The sequence below is a fragment of the Hypanus sabinus genome, chromosome 18 (assembly GCF_030144855.1).
Source record: "Hypanus sabinus isolate sHypSab1 chromosome 18, sHypSab1.hap1, whole genome shotgun sequence".
In the NCBI taxonomy this organism is placed as follows: domain Eukaryota; kingdom Metazoa; phylum Chordata; class Chondrichthyes; order Myliobatiformes; family Dasyatidae; genus Hypanus; species Hypanus sabinus.
The window spans coordinates 27494483-27516877 of record NC_082723.1 but is presented as its reverse complement, the minus strand read 5'-3'; the positions used below and the strand labels follow the sequence as shown (position 1 = coordinate 27516877).

The window sequence follows — 22395 nt, the reverse complement described above, 5'->3', positions numbered from 1 at the left end:
CTTGCTATGGGTAGCTCCAAATAAATCAACAATCAAGAAACAACTTTATTCATCACATACAATTCCATATGTTAGGAATTTGCTCTGTTGGTGCAATAGACAACAAATAACAGAGCATTCAACAATTCTAAAGAATCACAAAGTTAAAAGTTAAAGTACAGATGTGGAATAAAATGTACATAACTACCAGCTTGAACTTACAATGTAAACAGCATTATAAACAGTGGTTTAAAGTGCTTACAGTGTAGTGCAGTGACTGAGGTAATAGAGAAGGTTGGGTTACAAGCTAACCAGAATGGTTGACCAGATTAACCAAATGGGGGATGAAACTTTTTAAAATGGTGAAAGGTTTTTGTCTTAATAGCCATATTGCACTTTCCAGAACTTTTGAAAAAGGCAGTCTACTGGGTGAGTAGTGTCTCCAAGGAAATTTCCTGCCTGGACACTTAGGAGTCCTGCATTGATGGTATTCTACAGTCAATGACCTTTTCCGGTGACCTGATGGTCCATACAAACTTACCAGTACCATTCCACAATGACTTCTTCTACATAGTATTTACAAAAGTAATGATGTCATGGAACACAATGTATAATTCACATATAGTTCTGAATGACCCCAGCAAATAGTGGATTGCATGTCAGTATTTATTCTGGTTTCACACATCAAATCCTCTAACTACAAGGTTCTGCCAAAACAAGTTAATTGACCTACTGGACACAGAACCAAAAAATGGATCGGAATACAAGGAGTACCACCTTTCTATTAAATAAAATCAGAACATGCTTGCTGACAGCAAAGATCTGAACAAATATGTATGTCAGGTACCTTTCCATGCCTAGCGATTCAAACTTACATTTAGGTTATACAAGTAGCGTCAATGATAGAAACCATTGGAAATTACTCAACTAATCAGTAGCAAGTATTCAAAGTATTAAGAAAAACCTGAACATGAGAGGTTCTGCATTTGCTTGAAATCTTGAGCAACATACACAAAATGCTAGAGGAGCTCACCAAGACGGTGCCAATGAACGGTGCTACCAAAGGCAACATCCTCAAGATGGTTCATGGCAGCCTCTTGTTGGAGGAAGGTGTGTGCACGTGGCAGTCTCTCTCTCCCTTCTATGCTGCTCCTAAGGAAAGGCCCCTGCATTCGAATGGTCGCTCCCTCTCACTTGCTGCTCTCGAGGGAAGATCCTTGATCGGAGCATGGAGCGGGAGCAAGGCTTAATCACCACAGTTTGTAGAATTTGACTCTAATTCAGGTTTTTGATGTGTTCTGGTTCCGGCTGCTCCTTTCTTGTTGCTACTTCTGGGCAATTTTCGATTCGGACAAGGCTGGAGATATGAGCACTGAGCCGAACTGAAAGACGCCTTTTCATTTTGGGTCTTATACACTATGTTTTTGCTCTTTTCTTTTGTTGTTGGCATTTGTGCAATTTTTTTTGCACATGGGGAGAGAGGAGTTTGAAGTTTGATGTTTTTCTTTGAACGGGTTAGTTCCATGATGCTTTGTTTTGTGGCTGTCTACAAGGAAGATAAGTTTCAGGGCTGTATGCCGCATACATACTTTGATAACAAGTGTACTTTGAATCTATGGAGGGGGATAAATAGTCAACATTTTGAGTCAAGTCCCTCCATCCAGATGAAAGATCTTAGCCTGAAAGGTCAACTATTTATTTCCCTCCAAAGAAAAAGCTATCTTAATAACACATGCAATGAAGAAATAAGAGCATGATACAGAGATAAAATGCATTTCTCACACAAGACTTGAAGAATTTTAGAAACCAATTTTGTGTGTCTATTTTTGAATTCTTCAACACATTTAATGAGGTGTCCCTGGGTGTGTGTCCAGTATGTTGAAGCTTGCAAAGGAATCCAATAAATGACAGCCAGAATTCGCAGAAGCTGTGTGAATGTTTGATTTTATTTGAGGGAATCCATTAGAACAGGAATTCTCAACCTGGTGTCCACAGTCCCCTTGGTTAATGGCAGGAATCCATGGCATAAACAGGCTTGGGTACCCCTGCATTAGAATGTCTTTTCCCCCAGTGCACGGCAGAGATTTAAGGAAAGAGGGGGAAAATTTAAAACAAACAAGACAACTTTATCACCAGAGGGTGGTGAATAGATGGAACAAGCAGCTCAGGTAGGCAGCCTGGTTAGCATGAATGATTTGGGCAAAAGGGCCTGCTTCCATGTGACATAGCTATATTCATTATGGATTCTTTAAGGTTGTCATAGCTGGGGGTTGTCGTAGTGGGGATAAGCTCCCCCTACCTATTGAATGTTCCCAATGATGTGCATCACAAATAGCCTCTGATAACCAAGACCAGGCCTTCACGTGTGGCTTGGCTGGAACTGTTACCACTGACAGGAGAAGGGGCAAAGGCGGATTACTATTGCCTCAAAACCAGTTGCTCTGGGCAGTTCATCTAGAAGGAACATGTTGATCTCAAACTTCCACTATCTTGCAACTATACCCATTCATGGTGAAGGCTTCGGGCATAAACTCTGAGGTAAAATACGAAGCTGGAGTCCCTATGTTAGGTTCAATGCTGGCTGGCAACTCCTGCAACACCGCTGGCGCCCATCTGTATCATTCTCTGCCATTCCTTTGGATTCATCAGCTACATGGAGAGGGGGAGCCTGCTGCATAGGGAACTGCTTGCTCTCCATATTGTACTGCCCTGGCTTGCATTTATGTAAGCAGCTAGGACACAATAGCCGTAGTCGACTGACCAATGGAGGGCTCAACTCCTGATGCAAACACTGTCCTTATCTCCATTCTGTATATGACATACCAGATTAAAATAACAATAACATCTGTATCCTACACACATTGTTCAAAACACCAGATTACCAGATACCCTTTCTGAGGGCAATATGGTGGGGGGGTGGGAGGGGGTATTAATTTTTCATGAGAGGCTAATCATTAGCTTTCTCTGCAGTTACCCATGTTGTTGCAAATGAACATTTTTGATGAGACAAAAATACAATTCAGAATGCAATCCCACGGGCAACAAAGAAACCATGGTATTGTTTGACAGTATTCCTTTTACAGAAGTTCTCATGAGACTAACAATGAACGGATCAAAAGGCAAATGGTTCACAAGTAACGTTATACACCAGGCACAAGAAATAACGCTGCTTGAGAATTTACCACCCTTTCTAAAAAAACATCAAGGTATATCCCTCTTACTTGCTTTCTGCTCACGAGCCTACCTAACTAAAGACAAAATAAACTGGATTTTAAAAAGAGGGTCAGTCAACAATAAACTGCACAGAGCAGTTGATCATCTCTGAACGAGTTAAAATGCAATGTGCAGTACACTTACACAGTGTATACATCTAAATGAAAGAGCCTCAAAACTTTTTAAAAAATCAATGCAGCCGAAGAAGCAAATAGAATATATTTGTAGCAAATTGCACACCTGATCTCCTGGACACAAAAGTGAAAAATGGATCAGAAATGCAAGGAGAACCACCTCTCCATTCAATAAATTTAAACATGATTCCTGGAAGCAAAGATCCCAACAAATATCTTTCTAGGTATAAGACCATAAGACGTAGGGGCAGAATTAGGCCATTTGGCCCATTGAGTCTTCTTCACCATTCCATCATGGCTGATTTATTATCCCTCTCAATCCCATTCTCCTGCCTTCTCCCAGTATCCTCTGACACCCTGACTAATCAAGAACCTATCAACCTCTTCTGTAAATTTTCCCCAATGATTTAGCCTACACAGCCGCCTATGGCAATGAATTTCACAGACTCACCTCTGGCTAAAGAAATTTCTCCTCATCTCTGTTCTAAATGGATGTCCTTCTATTCTGAGTCTGTGGTCTCTGGTCCTAGACTCTTCCACTATAGGAAGTATCCTCCCCACATCCATTGAAACCAGGTCTTACAATATTCGATAGGCTTCAATGAGACCTATCTTTTTCAGCCAAGCCAACCAAACTCATCTTTAGATAATACAACTAGTGCCAATTTGCACTCAAAACTTCCAAAACGATTACATGCTTCACATTTTTTTGGGGAGCATCTTTGACAGAAGAACCGGGTTGGGCTCAAATCTAAAGCAATGGCGCCACCTACTGGTTCACAAAGCATTCTGACACTGCCTGCGACACACTTCAAAAATGCAAATCGCACACTTAGCAAAAGAAGAAATAATTTATTCTAACTTGTACTACCCCGCTGCTTATACTGTTTTATTTATGTAGAGGAACATAGACTGGGGATATGCAGTTAGAATTTGTACATTTTTATAAGCAACCATAAGGGGCCTATAAAATACACAACAGTGGAGCATATAAATAAATCATGCGACATAAGCCTCAGCTTCCTTCAATATTAAAAACACCAAATGCACTACACTACAAATTTATGTGTGATGTTAAAAGAGTTTGTTCTTGAATTTGCAGGATGCATTTATTTATTTATTTAGAGATCCCGTGCAGAACAGGCCCTGCAAGCTACAGCAGCCAGCAACCCTAGCCTCATCGCAGGACAATTTACAATAGCCAATTAGCCTATTAATCAGTACATCTTTGGACTGTGGGACCCAGAGGAAACACACGTGTTCACGGGGAGAATGCACAGAATCCTTACCATCAGAGTCGGAATTGAACTCCGAGCTGTAATAATGTTACAGTAATCGCTTTGCCACCACGGCACCAACAGTAGCTTTGTGAAGAGGCAGACCAGGGGTCGGCAACGTTTACCACTAAAAGAGCCAATATGGACCCATTTCCCACAGAAAAGAAAACACTGGGAGCCACAAAATGAAATAACACTGCATACAACGGGTTTTTTTTGCCTTTATGCTATGTATAAACAAACTATAATGTGTTGCATTTTTGAAATTGATGAACTCCTGCAGAGAAAACGAAATTACATTTCTGCATGCAACAAAAACATTTTGAACTCCGAAAAAAAGACGTCGGGTTGAAGGTTACTACATAGGTAGCCTACCTTGGATCGAAGAATTAAAAGAAAGCGCGCACTGGTGGGTGTCAGGCATTGGCAGTGGTGATGTATATTAATAGCGATAAAAAACACGTTGTAGCGGTGTAGCGCTACACGCAGCGCTAAAATAAAGACTGCAGTCAAAGGTAACTTTATTCGAACTAAACAGCCTTGCTTTTAAGCCTCCCTCAACCCAGCCCCCATGGACGCAGATGCTGCAAAAGACGCGTACTCACAAACCCCCGTAGGCTATCTCCCTTAGCCGGAATGCTGGCTAATTGTGAGGAAATGTGTCGCCACACTTAGATTGTACAAGATCACCATAATCTTCAAATTTAGAATTACATTTCAAAAGCTAACAAACTAACATAAAATACATTTTAATTAAATACTGACCAATTATTTCCCAAAGCCACAGGGAGCCGCAGCACAGAGGTGAAAGAGCCACAAATGGCTCGGGAGCCGCAGGTTGCCGACCCCCGAGGCAGACGATACAGGCAGAACAGTCTGAACATCCGGTAGATGCTGTAAGTTGATGTCGGCAATACAACAAAATGCAATGATGGCGCTCAGCTGCGAAGCGCATCAAAGTTATGGCTCACTCAGTTGATTTTACTAAATTTCTAGGGATGGTTTTGAGGCCAGGACAGGAATTTAGGGGACAGGGATGAGACCATAACAAGCCAAGTTGCTTTTTATTGTCATTTCGACCATAAACTGCTGGTACAGTACACAGTAAAAATGAAACAACGTTCCTCTAGGACCATGGTGCTACATGAAACAACACAAAACTACACTGGACTATGTGAGACAACTCAAGGCTACACTAGACTATGTAAAATAACACAACTATACTAGACTACAGACCCACACAGGACTACATAAAGTGCACAAAACAGTGCAGGGCAGTACATTAATAATAAACAAGATAAAAGGCACAGTAGAGGACAATAAGACCCAGGAGTAGAATTAGGCCAATGGGCCCAACAAGTCTGCTCCACTAATTTATTATCCCTCTCATCTCCATCTTCCTGCCTTCTCCCATAATCTTAAGACATCCTTACTAATCAAGAACCTATCAAGATCCACTTTAAATATACCCAATGACTTGGCCGCTGTAACTGTGTACAGCAATGAATTCCAGATTCACCGCCCTCTGGCTGAAGAAATTTCTCCTTATCTCTGTACTGAAGAGACACCTTCTATTCAGAGACTCTGCTCTCTGGTCCTAGAGCCCCCTGTAATAGGAAACATCCTCGCCATTTCCACTCTTTCTAGGACTTTCAATATTTGATAGGTTTCAATGGGATTCCCACTTATTCTTCTACACACCAGCAAATACAGTCCCAGGGCCATTAGATGCTCCTCATACATTAACACTTTCATTCCCAGGATCAGCCTTATGAGCCACCTCTGGACCGTCTCCATGCCAGCACGTCATTTCTTTGCTGTCACTGACCAGCAGCAGCCTGATCACCAAGTGGATGGTGTAAGTCAAACAGGACAAGCTGATGCTGGTTGTACTTTCTGGAGGTCTTATCAACCATTTTATATTAATGGGGTGCCATGGTCATTAGTGGAATGCTATTACAGCTCAGGATGTCAGAGTCTGGAGTTCAAAGTTCAATTCCAGCTTTCTCTGTAAGCAAGTTTACACACCCACCCTGTGACTGCATGAATTTCCTCTGGGTGCTCTGGTTTCCCTCTACAGTCCAAGGGCAAACCAGTCGGTAACTTGCCTCATGATTAGGGTAGGGTTAAATCAACGTGCAGTGTGGCTCATTGCACTGAAGGGCTGATTCCATACTGTATCCCCAAATAGAGACCTGTCTGTGTGTGTGTGCATAGGTCAGTTTTCTTTTCAAATATTTTACTAATAAACAATCGATAGCAACTCAAATTTACTGCTAATGTAGCAACATATTCAATCAGTGCTCGCAAGACGTTAACGCCATTATTGCAAATTAATGCCAACTGTCTCCTCAAGTAAAGAATGATCATCAAGCAGAAGACTCACCCATAGTTACATATGGCAATGTATCAGTTGATCCATGCGGATAAATGCTATAAAGATGGGGACCAGTACAATCGATTCCACCCAGTACTAGCGCTGCACCAATGTATCCTTGATACCTAGGTCAGGAAAGAGAAATTGGTCATTTGTTAGTAAAGATGCACTCTTGAAGGATGATTGAAGCAGAAACAGTCTTTGAAAAAAATGACGATATACATCTTTATTGTGATTATAAACACATGCTGAAGAACAAAAGCCATCTTTTCTGGCTATTTTCATGAATGGTTGAATGACAATTAAATTTGAATTGAATTGGAAAAAAAGTGGAATATGGAGTGTTTCTGCTCTTAATTCAAAGCTATTCTAATACCCTTTACCTTCTCTACCAATCACCTTCCAGCTTCTCACTTCATTACCCTTTCCCCAACCCACCCACCTTCGTCCTTTCACCTGGCTTCACCCACCACCTGCCAGCTGTACTTCCCCAGCTTCTTATTCTGGCTTTTCTCCTTCCTTTCCAGTCCCAATGAAGGTCTCAGCCCGAAACTTCAACTTTTTATTCCTCTTCAGGGATTCTGCCTGACCTGCTGAGCTCCTCCAGCATCTTGAGTGTGTTGCTCTATAATTCCAGCATCTGCAGAATCTCTTGGGTTTATATGATTGTACAGAAGTCTGAAACGCTCACATCCTACATTGCTGTCATCTTTAAACACTTTAAAAGATTCAAAGCACTTTTGCTATCAAAGTATTATGCAGTAAGATGGTGGGGCAGAGATAGATCTCTACCAAAGGAAGTGTAAGGCATTCCTTCCCTTTGCTAGCCTGCAGGTCTCCCTTGGGAGCAGGTGGTGGACAGTAGTTTGAGCAGCTGGTGCAGGCAGAAAATCTCTTTAGGGTATGGATATAGGCTGGGTTCACTCGTCTTGTAAATACACTGCCCAGAAGAAGGCAATGCAAACCAGTTAAGTAGAAAAATTTGCTAAGAGCAATTATGCTCATGGAAAGACCATCATCGCCTACATCATACGACATGGCACATAACATAATATATGCTGTACATAATCCTGAGAGCCATGAAACAGAAACACCATGAAACCCGTTCAAAGAAATCATCAAACACCCAATGAGCATAAAAAGAAATCATGCAAATGGCAGAAAACGAAGAAAAAATATGCAGAATATAAAACATCAAACCACAGAGTCCTTGAAGCAGTCTAAGAATGTCCAGTTTAGTTCAGTTCAATTCAGCGCTGTTGTCCATTGACTTCAGGCCGCAGAGCCGGCTCACTCCCATCAAAAGTGCACAAAGGAACGATTAAGAAAAGGAACAAGCAGAAACATATACAGTCGGCCCTCCATATCCACAGATTCAAGCTACCGTGGATCATGATTAAAAAAAACCTGGAAGTTCTCTCTCCAGCACTCGTCGTTTGAGCATTGTTCGCCTCACGTCTCCTTCAGCCACTACTTGTGTGTTGTGTGCACCTTTTGTTTCTGTGAAAAAATTGATCCTAAAAAGCAATTCCTCAAAGGCTAAGAGGGAGCGTAAAATACTGTAATCTAGAGATGATTAAAAGTATTACTCGTTGTTTGAGCATTGTTCGCCTCACGTCTCATTTGTTCGCTACTTGTGAGTGAGAGGAAGGAGTTTAAGGCTAGTAAGGAATGGCTGGCTAGCTATGTAAAGTGCTACAGCCTCAAGAACTTGAAGATCACGGAAGAATCGGCATCAGCTGATGCCAAGGCAGCATCAGCGTTCCCAGAAGAGCTACGATGGTTGCATCTGTACTGAACATGTACAGATTTTTCATCATTATTCCCTAAACAATACAGTATAACAACTATTTACATAGCATTTACATTGTATTAGGTATTATAAGTAACCTAGAGATGATTTAAAGTATAAGGGAGGATGTGCGTAGGTTATATGCAAATACTATGCCATTTTATATATGGGACTTGAGTATCTGCAGAATTTGGTATCTGCCGGGTATCCCAGAACCAAATCCCCGCGGATATGGACGGCTGACTGTATAACATGAACTGCAAAGCCATGGCGACTAATCCCTGCCCACAACATTTAAGATTAAACTGTTTTCTGACCCGAAACAATAAGTGACCATCTCAGTTTTAGATCAAGAGCAAAAGACAGCAGAGAAAATATTAAAAAAGCACAGCATGACACAGAAGTTTACAATAGTTATGTTTTCAATTAAAGACAGCACTTGAGTCATTAGTTTTAAATAACGATGTGTTGGGTCTAAATCAATAAAGAAATACTTTAGTTAATAGTGAACTAGAAGAGAATGAAAACTGCTGGCAAGTTAAACAGACATGCAGCAATAAATTAATTATAGAGAAAGATAAAACAAAATTGATCATTAAACTGGTGGCAGGGTTCCTTTAACACAGCAGGGCTGATTAAATAAATCATACCTTTGGTCTGATAAGGGAGGAAAGTCAAGACAAATCTGCTGCAGGATGGTTAATCTGATTATCGTTACTGAAATAGTGATGCTGAGATGCAAACTAAATTCAGAATCCCATAAATACTGAAATCATTCAATATTTCCAGAAAAGGCCTAGAAGCCTGGCCTCCAGTGGAACACTAACATGCTGACTCATTGCTGTCTGGCCTGCAGATGTCTCCAGTCTCATTAATGTGCTGACTCATCATTGCCCTTTGGCATGGTTTAGTAAGTCTTTCTGCTCTCATTAAATGCAGTGAGAATAGGCTTATTTCTTTATTAAAGAACAAAAACTAATCAAGAAATAGCTGGGATTCCCTTCATTTATTTGGGACTCTATGCTGCTTAATTGCAACAGGAGACAGTTGCCAGCTTGTAGCTAGCATCAGTCACGTGCACCTGCGTGGCCACTAGACATCACCCTGTATTTGAACCAACAGTTTTTACATAGCATCAGTTGTCTTCAAAAAGCAGCAATCTTTGTCACAGAGTAGGTGAGAAATAAAACTGCTTTGCTTGCTGCAGTTTCAAGCATTCAGGCTTGGAGATGCAAGAAATGGCCGGGAGTTAAAACGGAATGATTTCACTACTTCAACAAGTTACTACAAAGAATTTGAAAGTATCGACAATCATCTTGCATACTACAATGAAAATGAGGATTTGGAAGATGCAGTGTCGAAAGTATTGTATGAAGGCAGTCCATTATCTGCACTAGGTATATTTGCTGATTTTGTTCATTTACAGTCAATCAAAAGAACGCAGCAGTGTACACTGAATTAATTCCTCTATGAGGAATTAACACACAGTTTTATAACACTGTTGTGGCATTGGTAGTATTCTAAATTATTCGGCATTTAACTTAAATACATAATTCGTTACTCAGTTAAAGTTCATAGTAAATATATTATCAAAGCACGTACATGCCACCATATACATCCTAAGATTCATTTCTTTGCAGGCATACTCAATAAATCCATAATAGAATCAATGAAAGACCGCATCAGCTGGGGAAGACTGAATGATTTTGTGGGGACACACTCTCTACAACTGTAGTTTAAACAGCAGTTTATTGTTTTTTTTAATATCTTTTTAATTATCTCCATGAAACTACAGCTGATTGGGGCAGCCACTTAATCGAGCCAAAATACACTGACCTGATGTGTCCCATTAACTGGAAACTATTGTACTGCCTGGTCATAATGAAAGCACTTTAGTAATATGAAGGCAGGGTGAGCTGCAAGTGCTGGCTTTTAGCAGACTTCATGAGAATGATTCCTGATGCTAATTAAACAAGACAATCAAGTCCTGGGCAAGTCATATACCATAAGTCAATATTGATAATAGCAAGGTAAGGAAACTGGACTGGAAATAAGCCAAATTCAGTGAGGTGAAAATCCTAATTACTTAATGAAATAAACTGGCAATAAAATAGCAATAAAGAAAAGATAAAGATTAGTATTACTTGTCACATGTACATCTAAACATACAGCGAAATGCAATGTTTGTGTCAAATCAAATCCACCAGGATTTGCCAGCAAATATCACCATGCAACTTAGCCAACCCACTCCTCACTTAAACTAATCTGCACATCTTTGAAATACAGGAGGGCACTGGAGCACCAGGAGGAAACCACACAGGAAAATGTACAAACTTCTCCCAGGCAGTAGCAAGAATTCAGCCCCGATGGGTAGGCAGGCACTGCAAAGCAATTTGCTAACTGCTACGCTATTTTTTATGAGAGATTTCATTACAATTTAGATGTAGCACTGTCTCATCAAGGATAAGGGGAACAAAATAGACAGGAATATATAGGTTTCAACAGTAAGATTTTTAAGTAACATTTAGGGAGGGAGAGAGGAAGAGGGGAAAGGGGGAGGACATCTTTATAAGGAATGTAAATTATGTTAAAAGGATTAACGTATTATACAGCAAACTAAAGAACATATGGAAGCAAACTGTTGGTTTGCATAACAAGAAAATAGCAGTAAGTTTGAAAGACACAAGAGATTCTGTAGACGCTGTAAATCCAGAGCGAGCAACACACACAAAATGATCGTGGAACTCTGCAAGTCAAGGAGCATCTATAGAGGAGAATAAAGTGTTGATGTTTCTGGTCGAGACCCTTAAGTTTTCAAAGCAGTTTCAAAACCTGAAAAATAAAGTTATGGTCTAAAGCAGGGGTTCCTAACTTTTTTTATGCCACGGACCCCTTCTATTAACAGGTTGGGAACTCTTAATCTAAAGGAACAAGAACCTAAAAGATAATGGTTATTCTGAACAAATAATCAAATCTAATCTCAAAAGAAATCTGCATAAGAGATTGCAGACCATCACTACTATTTCTGTCCTGAAGGTGGTTCTGGGCTTGAAATGGTGACTATTTATTTATTTCCATAGATGCTGCATTACCTGCTGAGTTCCTCCAGCATTTATTTTGTGTATGTTGCTCAGGATTTCCAACATCTGGAGAATCTCTTGTGTCCATTTCATTCTACCGATGTTACCTGACCTACTAAGATCTATTGTCAGATCTTTAAGCATGAAGACCAAGTAGCACTGTGATCACACCAGATGCAACAGGAGATAAATATTCAAAATTAGCCTAGCAGTTAGCATAATGCTATTACAGCGCCAATGACCTAGGTTCAATTCCACCACCGTCTGTAAAGAGTTTGTCCGTACTCCCTGTGACCACACGTTTCTTCTGAGTGCTCTAGTTTCCTCCCACATTCCAAAACTGACATAGGTTATTTGGTCACAAGGGTGATTCAGGCTTGTTTGGTTGGAAGGGCCTGTTATCATGCTGTATCTAAAAATCTTAAAATCATTCTGGATTAAATAGTCTTAATAAAGAGAGTGCTCTTTTTTATCAATCCAGTAACTTGTTCTGCCACGCAGTGCAAGGAGCTAACTAACAGGCAGCCTCAGGGCTTAGGCAGTGGAAATTACGCCTTGTTTAGATAAGGCAACAACTGTCCTATCCCAAAAGCTGGAGTTTTCAGGGAGACGGCAAGACAGGAACAGATTTAGGCCGTTCAGCCTATTGAGTCCACTAAGCAATTTATTATCCCTCTAACCCCATTCTCCTGCCTTCTCCCCATAACCTTTTATGCCCTTACTAATCGAGAACCTATCAAACTCTCCTTTAAATACATCCAATTAAATGGTCTCCTCAGCCATTTTGTGGCAACAAATTCTACAAATTCACCACCCTCTGGCTGAAGAAATTCCTTCCCATCTCTGTTCTAAACATCCTTCTAGTCTGAGGCTGTGCCCTCAAGTCCTAGACTCCGCTACTATTGGAAGCATTTCTTAATGTTCACTCTATCCAGGCCTTTTAGTATTAAATAGGTTTCAATGATCTTCCCCCTATTCTTCTAAACTCCAGTGAGCACAGACCTAGGGCCATCAAACACTCCTTATACATTAACCCTTTCACCTCCAGAATCATTCTCATGATCCCTCTCCAATGCCAGCACATTTTTTCTTAGATAAGGGGCCCAAAACTGGTCACAATACTCCAAGTGTAGTCTGACCAATGCCTTATAAAGCCTCAGCATTACACTGTACCTTTTATATTCTAGTCCGCTCAAAATGAATGCTATCATTCATTTGCTTTTATGATTGACTTGTCAGGGCAAGTACCGTACAGCAATGAAAATAAATATCATCTTCCCAGTATTGTTTATTCCCTTGAGACCAACTGGAAGATGTGGTTTGGGGGAAGTGTGAGTTTTGTTGAATGCCAGGGAGCTTGGAGGGCCGTTGTGCAGTGCTCAGTAAGATATAGGAGAAAGCAAATAAATCAAGTCAAGATTATTGTCATTTACATGTATATAACATGATATATAGAAATGACACAACATTTCTTCGAACCAGGATGTAAAACACAGTAGTACACACACCTTATGAAGGTAAGGATAAAATTTACCGATGAATCACACAAAAACTAAAGTGGATTAATATTAAATATTGTGAGGTACAACACAGATTAACCAGTGACACCTCAAATACAAAGTGGCAGGGAGTTCAGAAGCCTAGTAGCCTGGGGGAAGGAACTGTTTCTCATCCTTTCTACACATCGTAGTCTCCTGCCTGATGGAAGAAAGTCAAAGAAGATGCTGGATGGTTGAGGGGGACCCTTAATAATACTAAGGGCCCTGCATACCGATGGATGGTAGGGAGCCCCCTATGATCATTTCAGCTATTCTCACAGTCCTTTGTAGGGACTCTGATCGGATGCTCGACTGCTCCCATGGACTCTCTCAATGGTCCTCTTGTAAAACAAAGCTAAGATCGAGGGGGGTGGGGAGCCTTGCTTGCCTCAGTCTTAAGAAGTGAAAGTGCTGCTGAGCCTTCTTGTTCAGGGAGGTGATATTAAGGGACCAGGTGAGGTCACCTGTGATGTGAACTCCATGATGAACTTTAAGATAATTAATCTGTGCAGAGATGGAATGAAGTTCATTAACACTACCGACAGCACAGGTTATTGAGGGGCATTAGGCAGTACTTTGTAAAGGGCAACTTGTGGCAGACTCATTTAATTGGATCTTTGGAGGAAATCAATGCCTGCATGGATTTAATATATAATTTTTTAAGTCATAGACAAAATACAAAAGTCTATTAAGGCAGAAGAACATAACTTTTGGGCTACAAGGGTAGGACTATGCGAATGCCTTGGAGAACTGTGCAAAGACGGCTTCTGTTTAATATAAACCACATGGACTACCATCATTTTTTGTGACATAAACATTAATTTAGGGTGGTGAGAACAGATACATCAGGACATTTATGAAACTCTTAGAAAGCCACATGGATGATAAAGAAATGGAGGGTTATGTGGGAAGGAAGAGTTAGATCGATGTTTAGAGTAGTTTGAGAGGTTGGCACATCACCATGGGCCAAAGAGCCTGTACTGTGCTGTAAGGCAAGCTGGATTGCCTTCATTTGTGGCTGCACTAGTGCATGATCTATGTGGAAGTGCGGGCTCATTCTTGCAGAAACATAACTCTAGAATAACATCCCATGCACTATCAACTTACAGGCCAAGACAGTTAGAGACGGACTATATATCTTTTGTGACTGTAAGTTTTATCTGTGCTGTGTGTGACTGTTGGTACTGTGTTTTGCACCTTGACTCTGAGCAACACTGTTTTCTTTGGCTATATTCATGTGCATGGTTGAATGACAATTAAGCTTGAACTTAATTCCCCCCCCCCCACCACCATTCTTCTAAACTCCAACAAGGACAGACACACAGCTAGCAAATGCTCCTCATATGTTAACCCTGTCATTTTTGGAATCGTTCTTCCGAACATCCTCCGGACCCTCTCCAATGCCAGCATGTCTCTTCTTAGATAAGGGACTTACCTGAAGAGCATTTGCTTCAGCATGCGGTTTGCAGTGGCCACGCGAGCCAGGCGCCCGGTAGATAGTGAGTGAAGCTCCAGGTTGGACGAGATCAGCTGTGTGGTCATCTCTGTGTCTGCAGCAGTCCCTGCCCCACAGCAACTAACGGAGACAGAAGAAAGCACAGTCAGTGAGGAATTTCATCTGAAATAAAAGTTAACACTTGTACCAGTACTGGATTTGCTTCTGCCACTGTCTACAGACAGTGGGCAAGATGATTTTAAACATTATCCCATAGTAAATAAAATAGTGTATAGGAGTTGGGATTAGACTAGGATTAAATCACTGGTTGTTGGGTGGCATGGCTTGAAGGGCTGGAAGGGCCTATTTCACCCTGTAACTCAAAATAAAATAAAATAGATATCAGTAAGTAAAGAGTGATGAAGAATATATATAAAATAATATGCAATATTCAAGGCTTTGGATCGTCCTGGTGCTTTTGAGGTATTGAAATGCTTTTAAATTAGTTTCTGTGGACAGCATCATCCCAAATAGGTTGTTAAAAAGTTCCCATTTTGACAGAGGCAATGTGGGGACAAATGCTGAACTGAATACAAGGTGAATACACTTGGCTTTCCTTTTAATGGGGTTTTGACCATCCGCCCAAGAAAGCAGCACTCCTCCGTGTAGAATCTCATTCTGAAGACAGCACCTTAGCATTGTTGACTATGTATAAATATTGCTGTATTTACACAAGTTTTTATTCATCATGTGTACTTTAACTTCACTTTTTTTATTCTTTACAATTGTTGAATGTTGTTTTTTTGTTGCACGTTGTGCCCTGATCAACAGCCAGTTCCTAACGTATGTAAATGTAGAGCAAATACAGTTGATCCTTGATACTGTGATTTCAGTTGGTTCTCAAACAGACTTCATAGCTCAAAAAAAAGATAAATATATTGGAAAGAAGTCTGGCAAAAAAATGTTAAAATACTGTATAAAATGTGAGAAATACCTAGCCGGTGACTCAGCTTCTACAAAGAAAGTAGAGGTTAGTAGAGACTTGGTATAAATTCTCAGCTTTGGACCCCGGTTTGGGTGAAAGCGTCACTTAGTTTTGATTCCTTACAGGCACAGTCATGAGTGTTAGGTCTCTAAGTGAGGGAGTTTTGCTTCTGCACTCCACGTCAGTAAGACTAAGGAGGGATTGTGGAATTCAGGAAGGGGTTATCAGTTCTCATTGAGAGATCTGCGGTGGAAAGGGTGAGCAGTTACAAGTTCCTGGGTGCCAGCATTTCTGAAGATCTAACTTGGGTCCAACATAAAAAAGGCACAACAGCAGCTATACTTCTTTAGGAGTTTGTGGAGAATTGGTATGTCACCAAAGACACTTACAAATTTCTATACGTGTACTGTGGGGAACTCTCTAACCGGTTGCACCACCGTCTGGTACAGAGGAGCCACTGCACAGGATTGGGAAAAGTTGCAAACTCAGCCCGCTCCATCATGTGCACTGGCCTCCCAGCATCGCAGACACCTTCAAAAAGTGATGCCTCAAGAAGGCAGCATCCATCATTAAGGACACCCATCACCCAGGATATGCCTTCTTCTCATTACGACCATCAAAGAGGTGGTACAGGAGCCTGAAAACACTCACTCAATGATTCAGGAACAGTTCCTTCCCTTCTGCCATAAGATTTCTAAATGGACAATGAACCCTAACTACTACCTCGCTTTTTTAAAATCTCTTTTTGCACTACTTATACAATTAATTTTTAATATATATATTTCTTACTGTAATTTATATTATTTCAAAATATTATATATTGCAATGTACTGCTACCAAGAAAACAACAAATTGTATGACATGTGCCAATGATATTAAACCTTGGTTCTTATAAACATTTACATGTAATTAATAGGAATGTGCTGTGGTGTTTTTTCATGACTTGCAGCAAAAAAGATTAAACAATTCTAAGAATAAAGAATTACATAAAAATACACAGAGGTTAAAGTGTGTATATGGAATAAAATGGGCATAAATACCATCATGTATTCATAATGTAAATAGCATCATAACGTGTTTGCATTGCAGTGATGGAGCTAAAAGATAGAGGGGCTGGCGGGGATGGCTCACTAGAATGGTTGATCACATCAACTGTCTGGGCTTCAGGCTTCAATTTGATCAGGTTTTAAATTGAAACGGTCACACAAACCCAAAATTGAAAACTAAAATTTACCAAGTATATTACTTACTAAATGTTTGGTGAGATGTAATGAATCTTGGAGCAGTTCTTATCTGCGACAATCATTCCTTCGGTTGCTCTGGTATCAGCACCCAGAATTACACCATCCTTAAGTAAAACAGATGCGACTTGTTAAGTCATAGAATATGAAATACTATAGCACTGAAACACACCCTTCAGCCCATTTAGTCCATGCCAAACTATTAAGCTACCCAGTCCCATCGACCTGCACCCAGACCATAGCCCTCCATACCCCTCCCATCCTTGGACGTATCCAAATTTCTCTTAAAAGTTGAGATCGAACTCTCATGCACTACTTCCACTGGCAGCTCGTTCCACACTCTCACCACCCTCTGAGTGAAGAAGTTCCCCCTCATGTTTCCTTTAAAGATTTCACCTATCACCCAACTTCATGTGCTTCCATTAACCCTATCTATACCCTCATAATTTTCGATACCGCTATCAAATCTCCCCTCAATCTTCTACATTACAGGGAACTAAGTCCTAATCTACTCATTCTTCCCCTTAACTCAAGACCTGACAAAAACCTTGTAAATTTTTTCTGTACTCTTTCAACTTTTTGATATCTTCCCTGCAGGTAGGTGACCAGACCTGCACGCAATACTCCAAAGTAAGCCTCACCAACGTCTTATACAACTTCAACAAAACATCCCAATTCCTGTACTCAATACATTGATTTATGAAGGCTACTGTGCCAAAAACTTTATTACAACCCTATCTACCTGTGACACCATTTCCAAGGAATTATGTATCCTAGATCCCTCTGTTCTACCATACTCCTCAATGTCCAAGTCCTACTCTGCTTTGTTCTCCCAATGTGCAACTCCTCACACTTGCCTGCTTTGAATTCAATCTGTCACCTTTCCAGCTAGTCCAGATCCCGCTGCAAGCTTTGATAAGTCTTCCTTGCTGTCTACTACACCACCAAACAAGTCATAGAGAAGTACAGCACAGAATCAAGCTCTTAGGCCTATCTAGTTCATGCCAACATCACTTAAACTGCCAATTCCCATCCTGCATCCCCATATCCCTACTATCCATGTACATATCCAAAATTCTCTTCACGTTGAAATTGAGCTCACACGTACCACTTGTGTTGGCAGCTCATTCCACACTCTCACAACCGTCAGAGTGAAGATGTTTCCCCTCATGTTCCCCTTCAGCTTCTCACCTTTCACCCTTAACCCATGACCTCTGGCCATAGCCCCTCTCAACTTCAGTGGGAAAAAGCCTGCTTGCATTTACCCTATCTATACCCTTAGTAGTTTTGTATACCTCTATCAAATCTCCTCTCAATCTTCAACGTTCTAAAGAATACAGTCCTAACCTATTCAATCTTTCCTTACAACTCAGATCCTCCAATCTTGGCAACATCCTTGTAAACATTCTTTGTACTCTCTCAACCTTGTTGACATCTTTCTTGTAAGTAGGTGACTGAAACTGCATCCAATATTCTGAATTAGGCCTCATCAATATCTTATACATAACATCCCATCTTCTGTACTCAATACATGGATTTATCAAGGCTAATATGCCAAAAACTTTCTTTATGACCCCATCTACCTGTGACGCCACTTTCAGCGAATTATTTACTTGAATTGCCAGATCGCTTTGTTCTTCCACGCTCCTCAGTGCCCTTGGTGTCATCTCCCATACGGGACCTTGTTAAAGGCCCTGCTTAAGTCCATGTAAGCATTATCCACTGCCTTCCCGTCATCAAATTTCCTAGTAATTTTCTCGAAAAGCTCTATAAGTTCCAAAATCATGTAAAATTTCTGACCAAATGTGGCCTTCTTTGTGCTGACTATAAACAAACTATTCTAAGAACACATCCAAGTTAAGTTTTAATTAGAAAACAAATACTCAGCATTTTTATCTCTTGCTTGTCTCTGAACAAGACAAAATAATTAATTTCCAATTTCAGCTTCCCACAACAGTGTGGCACGAAGAGGATGATCGAACAAAATGAGTTATAAATCCTAACGAAACAACTGACTAATTATTGACTATTTGACAACAAAAAAGATTTGCAAGTAAAGGATGAGGAGCTGCTACAGTATAGTTCATGTTCAAATTCAAACTTTTTGCCTTTCAACTGTACATAAGTATACAGTTAAACGAAACATCGTTCCTCTGGGGCCACGGTGTGATTATATATGTGTGTGATTATATAGTCACACACATCACATAGAGTTATGATCCGGCACATAGTCACAAAATAATACTAAAGTCCCTGAATGGCACGGCCTGACGATTGACAGTTTAACATAAAGCACATGTTTATGTGAGACAGTATAATGTTAATGACACTATTAAAATAAAACAAATAGTTGTATAAATATGTGAACCAGCAGCAACAAAGGATGAAAAGTGACCAAAGCAAAATGAATTGGGGATGGCCAGGGATTCAGACAGGGTGTACACGTGTGCTGGGTGGCAGCAGGGTGTTATGAAGTCTCACAACCTGACAGTTCTGGTTCTTATGCTGTGGTACCTTCTGCCTGATGGCAGGATGCTTCAGGCCATAAGACACTGGAGCACAACCTGAGCACTCAGCCATCAGCCACAAATTCATCCCTAGACCAGCAATACTTCCTGCTGTTCAAAACTGTTACAAATGTTTATTCGCTTCCATGGATCTGATTTAATATTAAATTTCTAATAGAGACGCAAGATCTGAAATCGCTTTCTGATCATAAGATATTATGGGATCAGAGATTAGCACTTACACAAAAAAGCCAATTAATTTTGAGCAGCCACTGTCAGTGTTCTTTTAAAGAAAAACATCTGCTGATCTTTTGCAATTTTAAAGACATGAAACTGTTCAAATACTAACAACGCAGCGATTTAGTAAGAGCCTGCTCCTCGTTAATATAGGTTAACAAGAAGCCAATGCACAAATGAAGGATAAATAAATCAACCAATTTAACAGGTGGATAATACTACCTTAAATATAATCCCAGCAATAGTAGTACCAGTCTTTCTTGCTTCAGGAACTTTGAAGCCTTGCTTGTTAAGGTGAGCTTCAATGAATGCATTCCTGTAAATGAAAGAAGACCTGGTGAAATCAACCAGAATTTATAATTTGTTTTTTGTCAATTGCACAAAACTATAATTTGATTTTGCACATTACACGCTAAATCACGTCCATTCAGGGAAAAGAGTGGGTGATGGGAGACTGCAAGGTGTGGGTGGGGTTGGGGGTAAAGAGGTGGATAAGTGATTGATCAGGGAAGGGAGAGTGATCAAGGAGGGGTGATCAATGGGGAGCAGGGGGAATTGATCAGAGATGGGGATTGATGGAGAGGGGTGTGAGAGTTCATCACGGGGAAACTGACCAAGAGGAGATTGCTTTGATCGGGGGAAGGGTGATTGATCAAGGTGGTGTAGACATAGATCGGGGGGAGGGGTGTCAAAGGGAGGGAGACTGATCAAAGGGCAAGGGGAATGATCAAGCGGGGAAGAAAAATTAATCAGGGCGAATAAATCAAGCGGAGGGCGAGTGATGAAGATGGAAGTGGGGGATTGATCAAGGCGGGGGGGGAATTGGTCAAGGGGCGAGGGGATTAATCAAGTGGTGAGGGAGATTGATCAGAAGGCAAGGGGCATTAATCAAGAGCGCAGAGGGGATTGAGCAAGTGGGGAGGGAGTATTCAACAAGAGACTGATAATAGGTGTTGATCAGGGAGAGCGATTTATCAAAGACGGCTGATCTGGATTGATCGGGGGTGTTGAATCGGAGGAAGGAGAGATCGGGGTTGATTCGATTCCCCTTCCCCCACGCCGGGATCCGGGCCGACCTGCCGAGTCATCCTTCACCCCAGGCCAGCGGAGCATCCAGCCGGCCCCGCCACCCTTTTGCCCCCCGAACCGACCGCACCCTGGCTGCCAGTGCCCCCATCCTAACCCCTCACCTGCGGCAGTTTTGGAAACTGAAGCCGCCCACCGGCTGACGGAGAACAGCGGTCGCCGCCATGACAGTCTTGCCGGAAATGACGGAAGAACGGGGCAGAGGCCTTTCCGGGGCGGGGAGGGGAGGGGAGGGGAGGGGAGGGGAGGGATGGAGGAGGGACGGGGAAATCAAATTGCAGGGATTTTTAAACGGGACAGAGTGAGGTAATAAAGTGAATGGGAGGAAAGGCATACCATGGGCGGAGGGAGCAAAAAGAGGTAGTCATTGAGGAGGTGGTGAGTGAGAGACAGGGAAGGTGGAGGGGAGAGCGATGGCCGGGATAGGAGGGAGTAGGAGGAGAATAGAGTGAGAAGAGGAAGGGGAAGTTTGCAGAAGGGAGATGAGGGACAGAAGTGTGGTGAAATGAGAGGGAGGAGAAAGGGAAATTATGCATTGGAGGAGGGAAGGTTGCAGGAGGAATGAGTGTGTCAGCCTTGCTAGTGACACTCACGTAGCCAAAATGATGTATGAATGAATAATTACATTTTTGCTCTTTTTCGAGGGGAATCCAAGTGGCAGTTTTATTCTGGACTTGTGCTCTCTGGTTCCACATTGGATTTTGTACATTTGGGAAGTTAAAAGGTGCTGGGATTTGATTGGCATACAATGAGAACATTGCAATTTGTAATACAGGTCTCAGGGTATAGTACAGCTAAAGGGGAAAACAGCTTTTGTTTTCTCTGGGGTTTCATCAGGCAAACAGATGTCCAATGACACATCCTTATCCTCTGAGTATTTTTCTTCAATTTGATATTCTCTCAGGTACGTGGTTGGCTCTGGTGCAGGTGTGTGAATAGACATATTTATTTCAGCTTGGCTCGTGTGAAGAAATTGAATCTCTTATTGCAATGGCACCATCTACTGAGCACTTTGGAAACCTGATGAAACACAAAGGCAGCATGATCCAAAGTTCAATGTAAATACATTATCAGAGTACATACAGCATTTGCAAAAGTCTTGCACACCCTAGATTTTTTAATATAAATGTTGCTTTAGATGTTTACTTTTTGTCTATTGCACGAGTGTGTCAGTAGAAAAGCAAGTTTTAAATTTCTGAACATTTTTTAAAAGAATTAAATGTTACAGAAAAAGTTTCTTATTTTGTTACAGAAGGTAACCTACTAAGTATTAGACCACTTACCAAATTAAAAACTTGATTACTTTGTACATATATATCCCAGTGTCTTAAACAAAGATAATAAGTAGGTACTAATGATCAGTGACAAAACTAATTAATAGAAACAGGTGTAAAAGGCATCAAACTGGGGGAAGGACAACCAAACTGAAAGATGAGGGTCTGGCAATTCTTACATCATGGCAACAAGACACAAGGTGGTCAGCCTACATCAGCAAGTTCTCTCCCAGGCAGAAA

The 22395-nt window shown here is 41.1% G+C and overlaps 1 protein-coding gene across 1 annotated transcript in view; it reads right to left on the bottom strand.

The window, feature by feature from the left end:
* The window catches only part of psmb7 (proteasome 20S subunit beta 7), a 74437-nt gene extending 53302 nt beyond the window's left edge, over positions 1-21135 (bottom strand). The window contains exons 1-5 of the mRNA XM_059993933.1: positions 20986-21135; positions 20018-20111; positions 17061-17158; positions 14826-14966; positions 6990-7105 (exon numbers count right to left, since the gene is read on the bottom strand). Coding sequence (XP_059849916.1) covers positions 6990-7105; positions 14826-14966; positions 17061-17158; positions 20018-20111; positions 20986-21047 — 511 coding nt within the window. The 5' untranslated portion in view covers positions 21048-21135. The remainder of the gene's footprint in view (positions 1-6989; positions 7106-14825; positions 14967-17060; positions 17159-20017; positions 20112-20985) is intronic.
* Positions 21136-22395: the final 1260 nt, after the last annotated feature.